At 40.3% G+C, this 23,217-nt stretch overlaps 1 protein-coding gene across 1 annotated transcript; it reads right to left on the reverse strand.

The window, feature by feature from the left end:
* Positions 1–222: 222 nt before the first annotated feature.
* LOC121941640 (uncharacterized) lies at positions 223–11,049 on the reverse strand. The gene is made up of 3 exons (XM_042484466.2): positions 10,770–11,049; positions 8,762–10,165; positions 223–5,772 (listed from the first exon to the last, which is right to left on the reverse strand). The coding sequence occupies exons 2-3, from the start codon at positions 9,637–9,639 to the stop codon at positions 4,782–4,784; spliced, it is 1,869 nt and encodes a 622-aa protein (XP_042340400.2). The 5' UTR covers positions 9,640–10,165; positions 10,770–11,049; the 3' UTR covers positions 223–4,781.
* Between the last annotated feature and the right edge of the window lie 12,168 nt (positions 11,050–23,217).

Raw genomic sequence — 23,217 nt, forward strand, 5'->3', positions numbered from 1 at the left:
AGCATCTGTATTTGTCGTATTCCTTCACTAGTTCTCTTTCACTTTGTCACATCTTTATATTGATAACATTTTTTTTGGGGTGCCTTTATGCACTCTTTAGACTCGGGTTGCCTGTTTGGTTTGTGAGAAATAATGAAATAATGCTTAAAGAAGCCTTTATTGTTTACCTTACAAATTTCAAATAATATAAGAATTTCAGAAAATTGTATCATTATCAGTGTTATCAATCAATCCCAGACCATATGTGATCACATTTCACAGTAGCCTCTCCTTGTTGGGTTGGCAAGCAATATCTGTAACTCATTTGCAATTTCATGAAGTTTCTGACTTATCAGAGATACCCTGTGATGTGATTGACACACATGGCATTGGCTAATTGTTTTTGCATCATGTACATGCATAAGAATACACATTCCACCAAATGGCTTCAGGCTATTTCACTGAACAAATACTTGCAGTATTGCACAGAGAAAAATAGAAATCCCCCCCAAAAAGAAAATGCAGGGAAGACTGCAAGCTACTGTAGCACAGTATCATAATACAACAATTTGTATATCTCATGAAGATGCACGTACAACGGTTCATATGATATCAAACAAATTAGCTGTCATGTACTTAACATAGATATGTAGGTTAGATTTAGGAAAAGAAACATGGTTGGGCATCATCACGTTACGTACTTACTATGGTTAGGTTTAGAAAAGTGAAATTACGTAGGTTGGGTTTAGGAAAAGAAACATGGTGACAACGTACCTTAAAATAACACAAAGTTCTCTTGGTTTCACACGTAACATGAACACCAGTCTCCTGGGGGAAAGTTGTGCCTCTTTGATCCACCACCCCAACCTGCCTATATGCGCTCTTTCACTCTTTGTACTATGGTCATGTAAATGAAGCCTTCTAGATTACATGGGTTACATATAAATACTGGTGAAGTTCTTTTCATAGGTATCAACAGTGCATGAGAACAGCCTGACTGTAGCAAACAGGAATGCAATTACGTGTTTGAAATCCTTGGAGAAAACTGGTTCTGCAAATGTTTAATGTGGAAAGAAGAAAAGTATTCAACATGTTTGGTATGCCCTAAGGACACGTACAATGCCTTTTAGTGGAAAAAATGTGAAAGTTAACAGAACTTCGTAAACTCGCTCTGCTTGTATAAAAGCCAGAACTGGCTCCAAACCTTAGTCATAGATGTTTTAGTCTCTATATCTTTTAGCTAGAACTTTTCTACATGATGAACAAGTAAATTTAGCTTGTTCTACAATCACTAATCAAATTTGTGGTGGTGAAATGTCCGTTCAAGAAAGTTGATAAGACTGTCCGAGTCGTTCCCTTCCACAACTTCTTTCTAACTCATTTGATAAAGGAATGAGAGCTACTTGTAACTAAATTCAGATCCCATTAAGATTTAATCAAGCCTGGGGGAACAAGAGAAGATTAGACAAAGGATCCAAGAACTGTGCACAAAACCTTTTATCCGTCTATTTCAGGTCTCCCACCATTTATTGTGTTACTGTTTTTGTAGCTAAAGACAATCTTAAATCGTCAAACTGGAGTTCCTTTACTAACATTCGTGTTGCAGGCTCTATAAAAAGGTGTAAACATCCTCGGACATGTCAGTCGCAGTTACAGGTAACCACAGACTCTTTTTTTTTTTTTTTTATGAAACACCAAATGCACATTATTGAGTACACATGCCCTCCGTAAACACAGTGCAAAACTGAGACATAGAGAGAGGTAGATTAAAGTAAAGAGAGAACGAGAGACACAACAGTCACAGCAGTATGGCATCGCGATTTTCTAAGGTACAAAGCAACCTTATCCAGTGACATAAATAGGACAGTTTCAACACAGTTTGATGTCTTGAGTGTTGCACCGATTCACTTTTGCTTCGAGGACAAGAGTGTGATTAGCAGCTTGATGTCACAGCAGTTCATGCTATTCACCACCTCCGTCTTCCAAACAACTGGAAGCAGCCTGAGGGTAGATTTGATTTTGTTGTCCATGTGCATGCATCTGGGTATGTGGGAGTGTGTGTGTGTCTTATTTCTTAAACCTTTTAAGCTATTTCGGCCCCCTGTATACTCAGCAAGGAATGTGCTGGTTTAACAGGCAGTGTCTCTGTCTGCTATCAAATACTAAAACTTGTACACTCTTGTATGTTTCTGTAGCTATTCAGACTGAACTTGATGATAATGATGATAATCATTGCTGAGTACTGCTGTGTGGTTTACAATGCCTGGTTTAATGGCTTTTGACTTTTTTGCCCAGTTCATTTCTTGGAAAAGTAATCAAATCAAATATAGTAAGTTAGATTACTTTGATGAGGTGATTAATAAGTTATTTAATACATTTTTTACAGGATAACTGATAATCTGTAACCAATTACATATCAAAAGCAACCTTCCCAATACATCCCAAATCCTTTTTGTCTGACCTTAAATAGCATTCAGACATGTAGTTTTAGATTAATTGCAGAGGGGCTTATTGTAATTTCATTTTCACAGGAACTACCTTCACATGAAAAAATAATCCATTTGACAAGGTTCCAAATATCATCCAAAGAAGCATAAACATTTATATCCTGGTTACAGAATCATGTTCAGTTGAGGGGTTCAAACATACATTGCGTTGCGTTTACAGTCAGTTGTTTCCAAGGTCAAAAGAAACTACTGAGCCAATCACACCTTAGTAGAGGGGAATAGAACAGAATAGGTCATCTTCCTGTGTCAGAGACAGAAAAAGGTAGACAAGTGTAAGTAAAATTGGGGCCGTGCCTTTCTTGTCTTGGGCATGTACAACCACATTTGCAGGAGCAAACGGGAAACATAATACACATTCCTGCCAGTGATTTCACAGGATTTCACAGATCTACAGGTGACAGTGATGCACACAAAAACACAGCAATATGCCAGCTAAGCGCAGTAAAGAAGAGTAGTAAATAATAAACATGGATAAAATATTAAATATTTTCTAAATAATCGGCTTTGTGGATGTCTTGTGTAGCGATGCATTAAGCACACTGCCTTAAAGACAGATACCATGTGTTTTGGTCACTTTAAAAGAAAATTCCACCTTTAGAGGATAGTTCACCCCAAGGTTCACTCCCAATCATATTACTACGCAAAAGGAAGAGTGCATCTGCTGCTAGCTCACCGAGCACCACCAAGCTAGCTAACATTATAGCTCAGCTCAGGAGGACGCCATATCGTTTGTATCTCATGCTATCACAAGCACAAGCCTCTCATTCATGGGTAGACGCACGCTACCGTCTGCACTGGGACGTCTTTGGCGGTATGAAAAGAAAATAAACTGCTCACAACGAGGTCTGTGGATTATCTTGAGTTACAAGGTCATTATTTCTAGAGAGAGAAACTGATGGCAAGTTTTTGAAATATATCTTTTTGCCGCTTTGTTTAATGCGAGCCAAATGCCACCTAGTTCCATTAAATTTGAGAAGATGCAGACATCTCTGCAGCAAATATCCCTAACACTGAGCCACCTGCACTAAAGGAAAATTAAATATTTTTTATTTAAGGGTGAACTGTCCCTTTAAGTGGTATATTTTATTTTAAAAAAAAAGTTTAGCTGATCCTTGCAACCAACATCTCCATTGTTGACCGAAAATGCCATTTGCAGGATGGATATCTCATTCACTAGTGACTGGTTTGGGCAAAAATAGCTCCTACATCCACGACCACCAAGCACAAAATGACTAACATGAATACAGTGTCAGACTGATTGATGAGGTGAAACTAAAATGGCAATTTGATTCTGGAAAGACTCGTTGCATTTGAATTTGTTTTATGTGATTATTAAATCCTGTGAGCACCATAAACAAAACTACATTCAACAAGTCAGATACGGTTATGTCAAACCTATCTCAAGAATTCGAAACCACTTATATTTTGTTTGGTTGTTTCCTGGTGAACTGCCCTTTGAAATCCCCTCTGCACAAAATAAACTTGCTTTTTTTTAGCTCTTTTCAGACAGCCTGGCCTAGCTTTCAAAACTTAAATGACCCTGAAAAGTTATTTCATACCCAATATCACAGAGTTATTGTGTTCAAAACAAAACCCCTTTATTCTGAGTTTTAGATTTTCTGCTTTGTACACAGTAGAGCTAATATTCCCTGGAAATCACCTGTGTGACTGCACACATGAACAACTGCTGCAAATCTTTTCAGAGGCTGCAGACACTGATGGTGACATTATCATTCGAAGATCTGTCTGAAACTCTCATACAGTGTATTCCAATAACAGCAAAGCAATAAGAAAGACAGAGAAGAATACAAGAAGATACGTCTTGCTGAGTAATTGTCTAAAGCAGGTGTTAGACACAGATGTTAGATGTCTGACTTACAGCTGAATCACTTATGATCTGACTCGCATGTAATGGTGCACTGCTTCAATCAGATATTCTTACTGATAACTAGCTCTCCAGCCCGAGGCTAAATAATGTAACCTCCAACTCTCCCCTCGCAGGCTTCACTCCAACACTGCTCCTTTCAGCTGCATTCAAAAATTTGAACTCATTGCTGCAAACGTCTATCCTGAATCCCCTGTGCTTTTAGTGAAGCTGAAAGAATGCCACACAAAGAAAGAAACAGTGTGTACACCAGGTCAGTTTATCCTCCAGACAAACAATGGCTTTTGTCAGGGATTTACCCACACCGTCAACTTCAAACTGTGAATCCAGAGCTGTCTGTGTTTTTGCTGCCTGCAGGACAAAAAAGAAAAAAAATCCTCCCTGCTGATACTTCTGTTAATCTGCAGCTTTCACAGGGTGGTCATATCGGTGGTTTCATCCTCCCTGTCGCCTACCAGAGAGCAGGTTTGTGATGTTCTGTTTCTGCACTGCCCAGTGCAACCAAGAGCATCTCTACCCATGGTAATGATGTCTCTCTTATCAGCTGACAGACCATAAATTCTGTCCCCTGAATGTCTTCTCAAAGGCAGCACGTCTATTTCCACTTTTCCTAAAGGTAATGAAGCGACGTTCTCATTCACAGAGTGTCTTCTTGTGGGCAGGAAGTCTGCTTTTTGTATGGAAGGCTGGAGTGTGTGGAGCTGGCAGGGGAACAAGGAGCTGTCACACACACTGGGACTGGACCGACACCAGTCTGAGATACTGTGGTCGGATCCTGCTCGGCTGTCTGAACTGTCTGCGACCTTCTGCCCCAGTCCCTGGCTTCTAGCCAAGCTTAGCAGCCTGGGGATTGTAACGATGGGTGCAGACACTGCCACGGCAACAGCAGCAATATGGTGGCGCTCAGCTACGCTTGTTTTGGTGTCTGTAATCGCTGTGGCTGGAGACCCCACTGCAGCTGAGCTGGAGAATGAGGAGGAGCTGAACAGAGCGGCCACTTTCTGGTAGTATCGTGTCCGTATCACTTTGGCTGAGCGGTAAAGATCGCCTATAAAACAGTAACAGATGGGGTTGAGGCTGGAGTTTGTCAGGCCCAGCCACTGGGCAAACGGCCGTGTCTGCAGAAGCCAAGACGGCGGCTTTTGCTCGCAATCGATCCAAAGGTCAGTCAAGTAGAGCGGCAGCCAGGACATGGCAAACAGCAGCACAAGACACACCACCATCTTGGCGATCTTTTGGCGCGTCTTGAGGCGTGAGGTGTGCAGAGCCTGGCTGCGAGGATCGAGATCAGCGAAAGCGGATTTCTTCCCACCCCAAAGTCGCCTGCCAGTTAGGAAGCCTATGGTGAGGTTGAAGGTCACTGGCAGGCAGTAGAGCATCACAAACAACAGCACATTGTACCTGTGGAAGAGAAGTGAACAATTAAAAATGACATGCAGATTTAACTTCTATCTGAAAAGACGTTTATTTCTGTAAGCTGAAATCTGTGCTGTTTGAATTAAAGGAGCAATGTGTAGGATTTAGTGGCCTTTCACAGTGAGGATTGCAGATTGCAACCAGCTGAAACTTCTATGTGTGAACTCCAGGTTAGGATTCCTTCAGTGTTCATGTTTACAAGACTTTGACAGGGAGCTGAACAATCCACAGAGGTCCCATCCTCTCCACAACAAATGGACCAGATGATTAAAACCTGTAGAAACTCTGAATAAAGCCGTTTCAAGTTGAAAAATTAGTGTTACTCTGACGCTGTTCGCCTCAAAGCAGACAGGCCATTAGCCCAGCACCTGCTAATGTGTGCTCACCATTTTTCTCTGATACCTTATGATCCAAAAATTTCAGGAGGATTTAACCATGAGCCAAACGATCTGCAGAGGTCTCTTCCTCTCCAAAACAAATGGGCTATCTTATTCAAACAGGTGAAAACACTGAATGAAGCAGTTTCACATAAGATATTAGTGTTTCACTGAGGCTGTTTGGTTCATCACGATGAGGCTGCTAACTGCAGTAGCCAACGCGAAAAACGTGATTGGCCCTATCTAGAGCCATTGTCCTTTCTGGGCTACTGAAGAAACATGCCAGATCAACATGGCCATCTCTATGGATGAAGACCCTCTAAGTCGATATTATCAGCTCATTCTAAGGTAATGAAAACACGATGATTCTTATTTTCAGGTGGTTATACACTGCAGGAAACTTGTTTCATTACATGCAATTTCTACCAATATATCTCCTCAAATCCTACACACTGGACCTTTAAATATATATCCGTATATTCTGTGAAACACTAAGAGTGATATTTTCCGCCGCCGGAGAAGCTCTCCATACTCTTTTATTTAGAAATGCCTGATGAGTTTTATTACAATGACACGCTCCCTTTGAAGATATGGATTGCAGCGTAAGTATAGTTATCAGGAACACAATGGGCTCATTTCAAGACTATTATGTTTGCTCCTGTTTCATCAACAACATAAAAGGATCAATATATGACAATATTATAATAACCAGCAGTTCTATCTTAGAACCCCTCATAGAATTAGGTTTGAGGGTACGTCTAGATAATCGACACCATTTCTTACATTTTGCAGCACATGGCTGCAAAATGATTGGCAGACAATGAAGCTATAATGACAGAAAATACTGTGCACAATAGAAGTCATTCTGAGACACTTGACAGCTTGTGATTAAGGAAAATAAAACAAGTAAAACAAGGTAGAACAAGTCGAGGGATGAAAAGGGAACAAAAGTCTCTTTAAGCCTGTGTTTTAAGTACAAAATAGTGCTGAATTTGAGAGTGGCTTCCTCAAGCACAGTCTTTACAAACCTCACACATTCGAATGACAAGTAGGTCCTTAACCGAGAATCCAAGGGCCCCTGACACACCAAACCAAACTTTAGGAACTTGCAGGCAATCACCACTTGATAATGTGTTGAGTTTTGCCTCAGGTTCCCTCAAGCTGTTCATTAAACACTGCAAATACTCCAGACAGCAACAAGACAATCCATAAGTTATGCACCAATTGAAAATATGTCAGCTAAAAAGTTGCGACTGGCACAGTGAAGTTTAACTGCTTTTGTCAGTCTGCGGTCTTTTGTTCTTATGGGTGTAAACAGGAGGAGAGAATGCTTTAAATAACTAAAATCACTGATGCCAGGGGTCAAACAGAGAGCTCTCTCTTATTAAAAGCGTCCTTTGATCCCATATGCTCAATTTGCCATTAAGAGCCAATTACTGCCAACAGAGCTGGACATCCCAAAAACTACTGGTGACAGGGTGGCCATGAAACATCACCATGGCCCACAACATCTAATGGCTCTTTGTCAGTTTGTGTGTCAGGACCCTCAGGCTACATCACAGTTTGTGAGTGGACGAAAAATGTGAAAATGAGTTGGAAAGCAGAGAATGTAAAGCTATTAAATCATAGACGATAGGCTTGGGAGATATCTGTTTTTTCATACCTTCATACCTTCATACCTTCGTGGAATTTCACCAGGGTATATATGACAGCTCAGTGCGTGGCACTAACCCCGGCCAGTTCGTTACGTTCTGCCTGCTGTCTTGCCATTTTCAGTCTACTCAATACACTTGCGAGATGTCACCAGAAGTAATATCCTTACACCTTACACATCATCCTTATTAAACAGAGAAACATAACTATACCCCATTTCAAATTCATGTCTCTCTCTTTTACCAAAAACCAAGACTTCCATGTCAGGGAACCTGTTTTTTTTTTTTTCTTGTTTTTCTACAGAAATGGAGTCTCAAGCAATTTCTTCCACTTCATGTGCACAGTTTTCAGCAAAAACAGAGAGTTTTTGAGGTTGTCTTTTGATAATCCAGTGTCTCTATACTACCTTTTATTTGTCACAGACATGAGGAAATACAAATGTGTGTGTTTTACTCAACCTTTCCTGTTTCTGTTTCAAAATAAAAGCCCTCTGACAACATTTCTATCTATAGAATCCCTTCAGTTGTTGACAGAAGGCATTTTACTGTGAAGCATTTGCAGGGCTGTGTTTTTGATGATGCAGTGGCTTGCATGGCTTCATAAATGAGTGGAAAATGTGCTTTTAATTGTGGAAATACAGCAGTGATAACAACAGGTAGCTCTGCAGCAGCCGCAACAACAAACCCTGCCAATCTGAACACACACTGTTCACGCATGCAGTGTGACCCTAACGTGACCTCCAGGGCACGTGCACACTGTGTGCAAAACATCCTTAATACAGCCTCTCTGGGATGAAGCCATAGAAAGATGAGGGTCCATATATTTGACAGTACCTAAAATCATGGATTTCAGGATTTTTAAATACCCTGGCATACTGTTATGCCATGATACCTCCCATGCCTAAAAGACAAAATCATGGTGCCATATTCTGTTGGAGAACCTACCCCTGTTTGAGTTGATCCTGAGGCCACGTCTCTTGACAGACCAAGATGGCAAATGTCCCTAAGGTGATATCCTGTTGCTGGTTCATCACTGCAATAGGGGCGCACATGATCGAAGACATTATCCACACTACAGCAACGGTCGCCAAGATTCTTCGGCGGGTAAACATGGAGCGAGCTCTTAGTGGTGATCGCACACTGTAGTAGCGATTCACACTGATCACAGTCAACGTTAACACGCTGGCTGAAACTGAAACAGCCTGCGTGAACGGCACTGCACGACAAAGGAGGTCACCATAGACCCAGGAGGTGTAGATTTGGTTTCCTAGGGTGATAGGCATGCACACGCACACCACAGCCAGATCACAAACTGCTAGGTTCACCAGTAGACTGCGTGTGGCGCTAACGCCAGCTAGCCGCCGGCTCCGCCTGTTGGTGAGAACGCGCAGGGACATTAAATTCCCAACAAATCCCAAAATGAAAGACAGACAGTACATGATGGTGAGAGCGATTGTGCTGGGCTCGTGGTGAGTCCAGAGCAGCATGCTCTCCAGGTTGGCCAAGTCATTTGAAGAAAAGGTGGACAAGGTGGAGGGTTGGTAGACAAAAGTGGATGTTTGTTGAGACGTGGAGCTCGAGGGGGTGGAGAATAAAGGGGAGGAGATGAGGGAGGAGTAAGGTTTGAGGGAGGAGGGCAGCAGGGAGGGCAGAGGCTGATGGAGGGAGGCTGTGGGGGAGCTGAGAGTGGAGGGTAGCATTATAGAGCTGTGGAAGCTGTAGGTGTGGTTGATACTGTCCTGAGAGTCGTCGTACTGCAGCAGTGGAGAGAAGCTTGGCTGGACTGAGCTCCAGTCTGACGGCTGGTCCTGGGACACATCCATGCTGCTCTCCAGGTAGCAACAAAACCACCGCAGGGGAGGCAGCAGAGAGGTATGAAAAACTCTCCACTGCAAATCTTACTGTACTGTTTTCCCTTAGTCCTCATTAAAATCCATTCATAGGACACCACAGAGGAAAAAGCAGAAAACCAAAATCAGAATCCAAAGAGGCAAGAAACCCTTCCAAAAAGCATCATGTCAGGTTCCAGTAATGAAGTCTGCAGGTCCTTCTATTTTGTGTAGATAAAAAATCTTTGGAGATGAGTGTAAATCATGGTCTCCCATCTGAGACCTCCTCCTGTGATGTCATGATGCTGGTCAGCCCTGGTCCCAGAGCAGTCCTAATGAAACGTATATTAATTCCTCCAGGGAGTGGGTGTTTGAACCTGATAATCCCCAACCAGCTCTTAATAGACTTTCTCACCTTCAACGAAGGCAAATATCATGCACACCTCCCCTCCACCCGGTCCTCCTCCGTCTCTCTCTTCCTCCTCACACCTTTAGCCCATCAAAGGGGATGCAATCAGATCTGTTTAGAGAAAAACATCACAGATATCAGAGGCTGCCTCCACCCGCAGCTGTATTAATAGCTCCATAGCAGAAGAAACAACAGCAAATAACACATTTCCTGGATAGAAAAACCTTGAAAAGCTTTTAACATCTCCTCCTGGTGTGTTTGGATCACAGCTTCTCTCTGAGGTCATGGGGACAGTGCGTAAAGAGGTGAGGAAGGCATCTGCTCAGGAGATTATATGATATTTATTTTTAAGAATGTGGATAAAGAAAACATGTTTGCAGTATAGTTTTAATACTAATTATTCATTGAGTACAGATAGCAGAATGTCACTTTGGACATATTGTCATTTTGCAGATATATTTTATTGTTAAAAAAGGTCAGAATCAAATATAATATGACCATGACCATTTAAAAAAAGAAGTGGGGGAGAAGTCAAACGTTACAATACAGAAACCCCTACAAAAAATATATTTCATATATATATATATATATTTATATTTAACATATTTTTATCTTGATTGGATACAAGACAGAGAGGACTGGATGTTTGTTAAAATAATGATCTTTCCCACACAAAAAAAATAACCCAGCTTAATTTCAGCTTTTGTATACTGACCGTGTGCGGATCCTCTTGAATGCTAAAAAGCCTGAAGATGTTAAAAATGCAGCCAGGTGCTGTTGGAGATCTGCACCATCACAGAAAAAAAAAGAAAAGAAAAGAGTACCAAAGTTGCTCCTTCCAGTCGACAGCTATACACGCTTTATAATCCGTCTTTGAGCCTCAACACTACAGAAAGATTTGTTGTTGAGAGAGCTCTTTGCGTTTCCGACAGCTTTTGTTTTGATACTAAGGGGCTCCTCAGATGTCTGCGCTCCTGCCGGCGGGAGCTCCGAGTCCATCCGCCACTGCAGGACTGAATATGAGAGAGAGAGTACAGCCAGGGAGGGAGCAGCTGCTGCCACACACACGCGCGCACACACACGCGCTCGCATTCAACTGTGCAGCACCTATGGCACTTGATAGACCCTTTAATCAATCAGAAAGTGACGGCAGGCTTCTCACTTGCTATGCGTCTCCTATCCTGGCGCTCAAAAAAAAACAAAAAAAAAAATCAGAATAAACTGGATTCTCTGTTCTTTGACTGATTATGACAACCAAATAGCTTATTGACTGCAGCTTATCAACTTATGTCCTGTCATCACAGATGATTTTTGACAACCAAGACTATTTTTGACAAGACCGATGGACTACACAATATTCTATTATTTTATTCAGTAAGCACATTTCTCCTAAAACAAATCTGACAATACATGGTAGAAACACATTGCAGGAAAGACATACAGTATATATGTGTATAATATGTGTATAAATATTTTATAACATTTCCTTGAGTATGTGCTTTTTCTGCTCTATGTCAGCATGGCTGGATCAACCTGCTTGGGGGCCTTAGGGGCAAAGATCTTATGTCAGGCTGCTATTGCTACCCTGTGTTGTGCTTCTCAAAAAAGGCAAAATACAACTAAAACAAGACAAAGGAATGCAAGAAACTGGAGCATTAAAAACATAGCATCTGGAGGTAAGTGTATGTGCAGAAAGGCTTGTTTGTTCCAAGTGCTATACAAGCCTTTTGTTCTGAAATCCATTCTCTGGCTTGTCGAATACCAATCCATGTTTTTGCCTCTTGGGTATTCTGTTTACCTTATGTGTTTGTGATATGCTGTCTGTATTACTTAGCAGTCTGTGCTTTTTGCTGCTGCCTGCCATGGGAAAGAACTTCCTCTTTGAGGACAAATTATTTAGCTATCCATCTATCTATCACAAAGAGGATTTTAAGGTAAAGAGATTTTTTTAATGAATGACATCCGAATTAACTGTATACATGTATAAATGACAGTCCAAGCAATGCTGTGGGTAAAACGTCACTACCACAGGCGCCCTGGTTGCTCACAGGTAGAGTGCATATCCTGATATATTTTTATGGTAGATCTATTTCATTTTTTTGTGTGTAGCTCCTGAGAATGTTAATTAGTCAGTTTTCTCAAATTTTTGGGACAAATAACTTGATTTTGAGCTACTGATATAGCTATATATATGTTACTGAGATATATATATATATATATATATATATATATATATAGTCCTACATCATAACTACGTACTCTAATGTCCCTTTGAGCAGCAGATCAAGAAAACGGCCACACTCAGCCCAGAAAAAGGAGGTGATGTTTAGATGTGGGTATTGATCAAAGCGATCACAAACTAGAAACACTGTATCACAGCTCCACAACAGCTCACAGTCTGGTAGTGTGATTCTACTGAATATAATAAAAACAACACAATATAATAATGTCTCCAGTTCCAAACACAATTCAGAAGTGTTTGTACTGGCTGACCAAACATATCCGCTCCTGCGAAGCTAAACAAAAGTAAACTCTGACCTGCAAAGCCAGCTCACCCTTAAAAAAGCAAACAAATGCTTGAATTTGCCCTTAGTACAGACCTCAACAGAAGTCAATGGGAGACAGAGCCAATATTCGTGGTACAGAAGTGTAATATGACCGTACCTCAGCAGTTTTCATAAAATATTCATTCAATATGTGCAAATACTTTGTTGAGTTGTACAATTGCATAATGCATAAAGATTTGTAACAATAACCCTGCAGAGCAAAACACACAAGATATGTTCATATAAAACCACACAAACATTCATCATTGTTACAGATGCTTCCTACAACCTGTTACTGAGCAGCTTCAAACTCAGACTGTGTGAACCCAGCTCCATCAGATGCACAGACCTTGGAACAAAAGCATTTTAAAAAAAATGTATTATCAAATAATTATTTTGGAAGGCTGTATTAAAAAGTCATGGACCTGGATCTCTGGGCATCTTCTTTTCAGCTCAGTATCAGTGAATAAATAATTCTCTGTCATATAGAGTTATGATCAAATCAGCTTAGTTCCAGTTTGTGCATATCCTGCTGTCATTCTCTCCACAGTGGGCTTATTTATTTAGTCTCAGGTCGACAGGTTGTGTCTTTTGTCCATTTATAGACAGTGACTTCATGGCCTATGGCAAAGCAACTGGCTCTCACATTTTTAATGTGAAATAAACCAAGCAGCACATTTTTATGATGGTTAATTTAACATTAATTGGTGTTTTTAATCATCTTTCTTTACATTCCAGTAAGTCCAGTATCACAAACTGCCTTAGCTTGCTGGATTTATTGTGAAATATCAGAAAGTCATATTCATTTCCACCTTTCACAGTGAAGAAAAATGTGTCATTTAGTGTAATAAAGCAATGAACCACTTGGTATTTAACGACATGGGCTCCCAACTAAGACACCCACTACATGACAAAAAGCAAAGTAAAGAAAAAGACACCCACTCCACAATATTGACTGCCGGCGCAAAAGTTGGTGTTCAAGTTATGAGTCAGCTCAAGAGATATATATTATTCAGTTCCATTTTAAAGACTGAATCATTTATGTTTTTTCCCCCCATCTTCCCCTGGTAAATGTCAGATCTGTATCCAAACAGACAGGCTCATATACCGTAGCATTCTGTAATTAAACATTTTGTTTTTGTTTTTTTTTTCTTCACATGGTATAAATCAGTGGTTCCCAACCTTTTTGCTAATGACTCCCCTTTTCTATCATTAAGTAAACTGACAACCTCTGACTACAAGACAAATTTACAGATGTTTCATCTTATATTTAATGCACAATGATAACGGAACAGAAAAACTGAGCTATTAACCTGAATGTAATAACATCAGAAAGTTTGTGGGAAAGGAGAAAGGAGAATACATTTTGAGCATTTTGTTTCCTGTGAATACTGAATATTTACAAATTGATTGTTTCCTTATCCCCAATGCTTGGCCATTGTTCTATCAGCTCTTGTTGCCAATTGTTTTGCTAATTAACTTTTGGAATACAAATTTTTATGATCCAAATTTTAAAAATAACAATTTCATATAAAAAATGAATGAAATGCTGAAATATGTATAAAGAAAAGTTTTGTCACCCAATGGATTGTGGACTCCCATTTTGAGGCCTCAACTCCTAAATAGCGACTCACCCTTAAATATGCATAACTTTGAGCAAAAAAAAATATAAACAAGTGAACTATGAAAAACTTCATCCCTCGTACAGTCATCATGACTGGAAAAAATAGCTATAAAGACCAAAACCTATTTGTACTAGGCTGTAGACAAGTTCATTTCTGCTGTAAAGTTGGGCACGCTTTAACATTCTGGAGCCAGCCTCAAGTGGTCATTCAAAGAACTGCAGGTATTGGCACTTCGGGTTAACTTCTATTTCAACCCCGACGCTTGGTTAAAAAATTAAAACCACCACCAACCCACCTCAATCAGGTTGGGAACCAATGATTTAAATAGTGTTGTTAGTTTCCGCAGTTCTTAACAAGATCAAAGAGGAAACTACCAGTCAGTGTTAATACTTTTTTCTTTTCTCTGAAAAGAACACATGTGCAATTCACTTGAGGGCAATTTTGTCTAATTATTAAGACCAAAAGTAGTGTTAACGTACAGTTATTTAATGATGTACGGTATGTGAAAGCATTGTAAAGGGTTGTGGGTTTAAACTGTTTCCAGCCTCCTCAGTGTGGGTTAACATTTCAGTGTGGCAGTATTTTCTATTAAACTAAGTTGGAGGAAGCAGCAGCGTCTACTCTTATGAAGAGGATGAACAAACTCTTTGACCTTGAGTTGCTGATAAAGAATAACTGTGAAAGAGAGGAGTGTGCAAGGTTTGAATACACTTTACATAAAGGAAGGGCTGCGGAGGAAATGTCATTTGGTCTCATTCTAACTCCTCCAGTGATGAGTGTAACCAATATCTTGCTTAGAGACTTTCTTTGTGTTTCAGTCTGTAAAGGGCAGCAAACCAAAAGGGCAGCAACATTCATCCACATCCTCATGCCCACTTTTTGGGATCAGTTATAGTGTATGACGCACACTTGCAAACATCAGGGCAATTCTGAAACCAAGGAGCCATGACGTGTTTTTATTACTCGCATTATTACTATCAGAATCAGGATCAGCTTTATTGCATTGCAAGTATGTGTGCACATACAAGAAATTAGGCTCCGTCATTTTTTATTGCTCTCAGTGTAGAGACACAGAATAAGCAAGAGAAGAAAGCAAGAGTTCTTGTGTCTGCATGTTTAGGCAGACAGTGGTCTGAGGGCGCCTACCAGAGCGAAGAGTTTTGAACAGGTTGTGTCCAGGGTGTGAAACGTCTGCAGTAATGTTACCCGTCTGTTTCCTGGCTGTGAAGGGCCCTGTGTGGAGGGCAGACTGGCACCAATAATTTCTTTCTGCATTGTTTTTCTGCATTGTTTCTGTCCTGTTAGCCAACCCAAACCACACAGTGATGGATATGCAGACTAGATTATTGACCAGTGTAGAATTTTATCAGCAGCTCCTGAGGCAGGTCGAACTTCCTGAGCTGGACGAGTCAGTATATTCTCTGAGCCTTTTCCTTGATGGTGTTGATATTGGACATCCAACGGGGTCCCGGTAAATGATGATGGATCCCAGAAACCTGAAGTTTTCCACAGCAGACAGTGTTGAGTTGTGTGATGGGAGGCAGTGTTGGAGGGCTCAACTGTCATCGCTACAGTTGTAAGAGCTCTCCGCTACAGGTTTCTGTGATGGCAACGGAGGGCCAGCTGTACAACCTCATGTCTGTATGCAGACCGTCTTGTATGAGGCCGATGAGTGATGTGTTATGTGCTAATTTAATGAGTTTAACAGATGAGTCTCCTGAGTTGCAGTACTTTGTGTAGATCGGGGGGGTGTCCCACAGACCAGAACCAGCCAACCAAAGAGTTCAATCTGCCCTACTGCATCACTTTGCATAATACTGACGCACTTGTGAGGGCTAAGAGGTGTCAGGTTTCAGGAGCAAGTTAATCAACAAGTAACTGACTTCTTGCTGCTCAGAGGCTTTTCACCCTGACCAGAACACAGTTATCTAAAAAACAATAAATACTTATTGTGGTCATATTGAAAGATAACTAACATAATGCAAAATAGCTCCAACCTCTCATCCAAATATGATCACTTCTGGCTCCAACAAACCAACATGGTGATGGCTGAAATGCCGAACTTAAGGCTTCAAAATGGCAGTCTTTGTGGACTGCCATTTTGTCACCAAGAGGGTGATGTCACAGTAGCTACGTCTATTATTCATACAGTCTATGGTCTGGCCCACTTGAGATCAAGTGACTAAATTAAGTGAGTAAATATGTTGCCCATGAACTAAAATGAGTTTGACATCCCTGGTGTAGAGGGAGATGAGCAGTGGGCTGAGCAGGCATCCCTGGGGGATGCCAGTGCTGATGGTCCAGTTTTACCTGCTGCCTCCGATCTGTCAGGAAGGTTTGTGATCAACTGACAGGTGGTGGCTGGCACAGTGAGTGAGTTTGGAGTGGAGGATTTCTGAAATGATGGTGTATCTGGGATACATGCTGTATAAGCTCATTCTAATTCAAATGAACGTTTTCTTAAAGCCACTATGTGGAGAATTTTAAGTAACCTTTTAAATTATTGTGAAAATAATATGATCAAGGTAAAAAAAAAAAAGTGCTCTTTATGTATTGCTTTTAGCCCATTCTTTTGTATTTTCAGGTTGAATCCTACTACAACTTGGGGGCACTAAAGTCAGAAGTGTTTACATGCTGCACATAGTGTGGCTTTAAAACCTTTTTTAATTTCAGGTTTTGTCATCAATGCCAACTTTTATTTTCAGTGCCAAAAACTGAGGTCACTGTCCTGGATCCAAATTATGTGCCCAGGTTTTGAGCTATCAGCTTTTAAGATTACTGCCTTCACCTCAACATTGTTTGTGGTGAAAAAAAATGTCATTTTAAAACCATCAGCAGAAACCACCCTCTAAATAATCAGTGTTGCTGTAAAACAGTTATCAATGGAATGGCTTGAAACTGAAGAAAAACACTTACTATGAAAAACAATAATTGCAGGAAATTTTCTCACAACATGACTGTGTATTCATCCATAGATGACAGATTTTTTTAAATGCGCCATTATCTTCATTGTGCTCAATGTTGCAAGAGTAAGCCTTGGTGATCAAAAAGATTTCTTTGCTTGTGAAATGGCTTGAGTTATCATGAGTCATCTGCCAACATGCTTAATGTGTTAATCATCAGAGAAGCAATCCTCAGAATTTCATAATGCCAAAAGCATTTATGACAGGTGGAGTAGAGATCCTCTTGGCTCACATTGTAGTGAAACAATAAGGTGATAATGAGTAAGCGGGGTCACTTGCCAATACAACAATCGTTAGGAGCTTGTTCATAGACTGCATAGAAGAAGTCACTGTGACGTCACCCATTGGTTTGTGAACTGGCATTTTGAAGTCTTGAATTTCACATTTAGATTCAGACAACTTTATTCATTCCAGGAGGTCAATTTCAGTGGCAGAATTTGGCATTTTTCTGCCATCATCTTGTCTTTTGGAGCCAGGAGTGACCATTTTTGGACCAGGCCTCCAGAAAGCCAATTTTCATGGTGGCCAAACAACTTTCAGGCATAACACGTGATGCCACTGGGCCCTAAAAGACTTCTTCCCATACACTTAACCTCAGAAAGAGACATCTAAGTCAGTTGATACATTATTTTGACCTTCACAACCCCTGTGAAATGATTTGCTTCTCTTTCAATATTCAGTAACATTGTGAAAGTCTGGAGGAGCCAGTCATCAGTCAGTCAGTCATTTTCCGTAACCGCTTGTCCTCGTAAGGGTCACGGGGGGGCTGGAGCCAATCCCAGCTGTCATCGGGCGAAAGGCAGGGTACACCCTGGACAGGTCGCCAGACTATCGCAGGGCATGACACATATAGACAGACAACCATACACACTCACAGAGTCTGGAGGAGCCACATGATTAAATCATTTTATCCACATTCAAATTAGCAGAGCATTAAAATGGCAGTTAGCCGCTCAACTCCTGAAAGTCTGTTATGCGCTTTCTTGATGGGCCCAACAATGCAGATGATTCAGGTAACTTTTTACCTGGGATGTTGAACTTTTTTGGCTTCATGCACCACTGAGCATCTTTTATCAGAATGAACAGGGCCCCACCTTCAACACTGTATGCCAGTTTATAAATCCATGGTCAGGACAAGAGGATGGAGCTGGAGAGAAGCGAGGGGTGGATCTGACTAGTAGTCCCCAGAAGAGACTGCTGTAGTAGCAACTCGTTAATCACAAGGCAGCCATGCCCTAAAGCGTACCTTTTTTTATCGTCTGTTTTCCTCTAAATGGAACCATAACTTACAAACTGAACATCCTGCGATATTGAAGAAGCATTGATTGCAGTTAGCATATTAAGTTATTTCATTCACAATGACGGCAGTGAGCTGAAGGTTTGCAGTTGTCACCATGTAGTCAATGAAAATATGCAAATGTACACATATTGCTCGGGGGTGCTCAAACCAAGGCAAAGACGCCTCTGCGCATGTTGAAAATGTTTCAACTGGAGGGAAAAATTCACAATCAGGGCTTTATGAATCTAGCAGAAATTCATAAAGGCACAGATACGAGAGAGATGGGAGGAAAATATCAGAAAGAGCTGGAGTTCATGGTGATCTCCAAGATCAGTCAGAGGTTAATCTGACACACGCATGCACCCGCCTCACACATTAGTTGCAAGCAAACACATGCTACACAGACAGGCTTTTGGTCTCTATAGCACTAATGCAAAACACAAGCTGCACACTACTGAGTCTTTTTTTCAATGTCGTTATCTTACTCTCAGCCATCTCCAGTTTCTTCTTTTAATGAAACTTGAATGGAGGAAACACAAAGCAGCCCATGCAGCCAATCACAGCTCCCACCATCATTACATGTTAGACCGCGACACACAACCATGAATGCAGCAAGAGAAGAAACTGGGTTTTAGATACCACAATTCAATGTAAAAGGCAAGGTTTTAAAAGAAGCACAGATGAAGCCTGAACTGTGAAAACTGAGGCTTTTAAACAGCACACTATGCTGACATGCGAGATGTAGGCCACCTTTTCATTTGACGTCAGGTGAGTGTTTAACTGTAAAGCAGATCATGTGACAGCTTAGCACAAATAGAGTAAAAACATGAATTCTTAACAATAAACATAGTGAAAATAAATGTCTGCCCGGTTTGAAAGTCAAATATATAATCCATCACTGAGAATGGCACAGTGTTCACTCTCTGCAACACGCTGACTTGACTGCTGCAGTCTATAACTTTGAACCTAACAGCAAGTGTGTTGTGGGTTTTTGCAAAATGGTTAATTGTTTTTTCCAGAGCTGCATATTCACTCATGTGGCCCATGGATTTATCGAAACAAGGACATGATCTTTTAAATTAAGCCAAAGAATAAAATGAAATGCTTGCATTGTCTTTTAAGTGGCACATTTTTATTCTGAGTGGACATTTATTTTCTCCAGGGTCCACTTCAAAGCCAGTGTGTGTGTGTGTGTGTGTCTGTGTGTGTATCTGTGTGTGCATGTGCGTGTGTCTGTGTATGTGTGGGGTGAATCCTTTTGTTACCGTACCACACTGTTATCATGAATATGTGTTTTTGAAATTGCCAAAGTGAAGGATGTAGACCAAGAAAAAAAGGAAGAAAGAGCCTGGCCAGTGTGACAGTCTCTTTTGTATTTAAAGGGATAGTTTTGATTTTTTTTTAATAGCATTGTATGGGGTACTTGTCTATAGTCCAGTTTAACCTATAGCGGATGGCACACAGTTGGCTCCAAGCAGTAAAGTCCTGATGTAAAGTGCCAAAAACTTCAGTCCTTCTAATGACAACTCTAGAAGTGAGTCAGTCCCCATAGACCCTGTGTTAAAATGCCCAACTTTAGAGCAGAAATAAACATGTTTACAGCCTGGTACAAAAAGCTGTTTGGTCTCTATAGCAAATTTTAACATTCACGACAACTCTACAGGGGTGAATTTTCTATATTTCACCTCTTTACATTTTATTATGGCTTAAAGTTACTTATATTTTAGGGCAGCGCTGCTTTGAATGACAGGCTTACTGGTGATAGTTTCCTCAGCCTCTAAGTCAGAGTCCCTCACTCCTTCATAGCTCTAGCCTTTCGTCAAAATACGGTCATTTCTGACCAAAAAAAAAAAGAAAAAAAGACAGCAACAGCTGAAATACCAAACTCAAGCCTTCAATACAGAAGTTCATAAACCAGTGGGTGATATCAAGGTAAATACGTCAATTATTTCATACTTCATCTAGGGTCAGCATGCTCCCAGTTTGGAGAAGCAGCGAAAATATCATATATAATATAGAATACACTTAAAAGGATCTTAATTTTTTTATGTGGGCCTTTGTTAGGTGGTTAATTTATGTTAGCAGCACATTGCTGAGCTTCTCTGCCAGCTTCTCTATACTGGAGCGTATATCCCTGTAAGATTAATATCTATTTTCATCATCAGTTTTTCTGATTTTGACAAAGCAAAATGATGGCAGGACCTTATTTTCAGATGTCTGTGTACAAACTGTTGTGTTCAAGGTTGCAATTATCCACGTCAGCTAATGCACATCATGCAAAACAATGAAATAAACATTCAGCGTGTCAAAAAGTTTGGAAATGTAATATCAAATAGGGAATGTCTGAAGAAATGATTCGATGTGGAAGTGAGTAAACAAACATGTTTTTCTCTGTTGGTTCATCTATTCAGTGTTTCATCCCAGTAAATCTATAAACTAATGTAAACCACTGTCACACTGCGCAAACTAATCATCATGTTATGGAGCGCAGGCATACAAATGATTGATTTTCATCTGCACATCCTCAACATGATAGCAGAAAGCTTCTTCACACACACAAACACTGAGTTATTGACATGACGTCTCAGATAATAAATGGAAACATATCACACAGAGATCTCTGAACCCTCACAGTCAGATGCAAAACACACAGTCAACCCTCCACTGCGCACCATTACTCTGAGGCAACACAACAAAGCCCTGGTGGGGGTCAACATTTAAAATTCTTATGATTCAAACATCATCTGAAAGTCCTGTCTGTCCATTTTTTTTCTTTTTAGTTTGCCCAGTTTCAAGGGATTTTTTCTTTTTGTTTTCACCTTAAAGTCTTGGTTGTTTTCATTCACATGCAGTAAGGCCATTAGAAGTGCTACAGGGCAATACAGGAAGCACAGGAATGTATATATTTTTTTAAAGATTATTGGTCTCATGTGAATATAGTTTAAGCAAATATGAAAAAATGTTACTACAGCTTCAGTATGCTATAAAAAGCTTCCTCCTTTTTGGATTTTACATTTTGGGCTCTCTGTTTCCTCTCTGTGATGACACAAAACTTTCGCATAGATTTCTCCGGCGGCCCTGTGAGTGATTGCCACTGATTGTCGCAATTCCTGTGCAATGAATTTCCTCATACTCTCGTGCTGTGTGAGTGGAAAGGCCTGGTTAATCCAACAAAAAAGAATCAGAATTGACCAGTTTTACACTTTTATAGTCTCCGCTTGTTTTATTTTCTTAATTTTGTGTTTCTACAAATTTCATGTTGGCTTGAATCTGTGCATTGTGTGAAAGAGTGCTTTATGTTTGGGTTGTTTTATGACAGAATAAATCATTAAGAGTTCATTTTCATTTTATTATTATATTTAGGGTGGAAATCAGCAACGCAAAATGTGAATAGCTGCAACACGGATACTGCTATTTAATGTTTTCACTCAAACATTGAGGTGGAAAATTATGGAGAAAAAAATGTCTGTGTAGGATGTCATCACTGCAGCGATGTCAGGTCTACACAGCCTTGAAATGAAGCCTGAACCTGTGACACAACCTGAGGTTAGTTCAATAGTCTCTCTCTGCCACGTGCAATCTCTTTGTTTTCTTTCTCTAACATATTTCATGCTATACTTCCTTTGGAGACAGGAAGTGATTATCATAAATCATTAAAGCTTCTTTGCTTGTGGTAATGCTGGGACCCCAGCTGAAGGCACATATGAATCATGTTCTACATACACATGCACACACATGCACAGACATACATACTTATGCACGCGCACACAGAATGATCTAATTTCGGCTATTAATTGAATCTCTGAAAGCATTTAACGAGGCATCTCAGCCATCAGGATGTGTGTACAGGGACAATCAATTTCCAAAGGCATCACTAACCCTACACACACACACATACACACACACACACACACAAATATGAAGTGTTCATATAAACCCCACTCCCTCACTCTCTGTATACAGTTTCCTGATCTCCCTGCCTCATAGTGACCTTTCAGCTGCCTCTGACACCATTTTTTTGCTTGTCTCACACACTTTTCTATGCACACCACAGCAAGTACAAACTTACATTTAGCATAGATTCTAAATCATTATATTGACAAGCAACGCCTATTAGAGACCATGCGTGCCCTAAAAAAATCCATGTAACAGCATATCCATGGCCCATTTTCCTTACAGTGCTGTCGTGACCTTTAGCATGTGCTGCCACAGCAACAATAACTGTCTACGAAAATGCCACAAGACCCTAAACTGGTCAACATCCCAACATATCTTCACCCTCTACAGCTGAGGACTGGTTTTCTTTACTGAGGAACATTTAACATCTCTGAAAAGCAAACGCAAATATTTAAGATCAGAGAGGGAATATCACAGCGGTTCATGAGAAAGATATTAAACATGGGATATTTCGCATAGAAATGCTATTGAAGTAAAATCTTTATTTTGTATGACTGATTTCAAAAGAGGAATATTCATGATGCTCAGTAAAAGTTGTTCTTGATGAATAAGTGAAAATGTTCTGTTGACGTTTGGTACAAACTTAAATTACAATCATATTGTCATAATATAGTGTAGAGAAGCAGAATCAAAATCAAAAAGTCTCTTTGTGCATATTTAAGTTCAGGTACATGATCACTAGCTATTAAAAACAAGCAGGTTTAATAGTCTCCCTGAGGAGAAAAGACTTTCAGGCATATCTACAAAAGCATGAGACAAAAACAAACCTTGTAATTCTAAAAGCAAGCAAATA

Source organism: Plectropomus leopardus, chromosome 3 (assembly GCF_026936395.1).
Source record: "Plectropomus leopardus strain MGB_pleo_1.0 chromosome 3, ASM2693639v1, whole genome shotgun sequence".
NCBI lineage: Eukaryota > Metazoa > Chordata > Actinopteri > Perciformes > Serranidae > Plectropomus > Plectropomus leopardus.

Bases quoted from the DNA above. Each gene is read 5' to 3' on its own strand.
- LOC121941640 (XM_042484466.2), bottom strand. From the start codon at position 9,639: ATGGATGTGTCCCAGGACCAGCCGTCAGACTGGAGCTCAGTCCAGCCA. The intron at 5,773-8,761 runs GTAGGTTCTCCA...TCTCTTCCACAG, and splicing joins CAGGATCAACTCAAACAGGG to GTACAATGTGCTGTTGTTTG.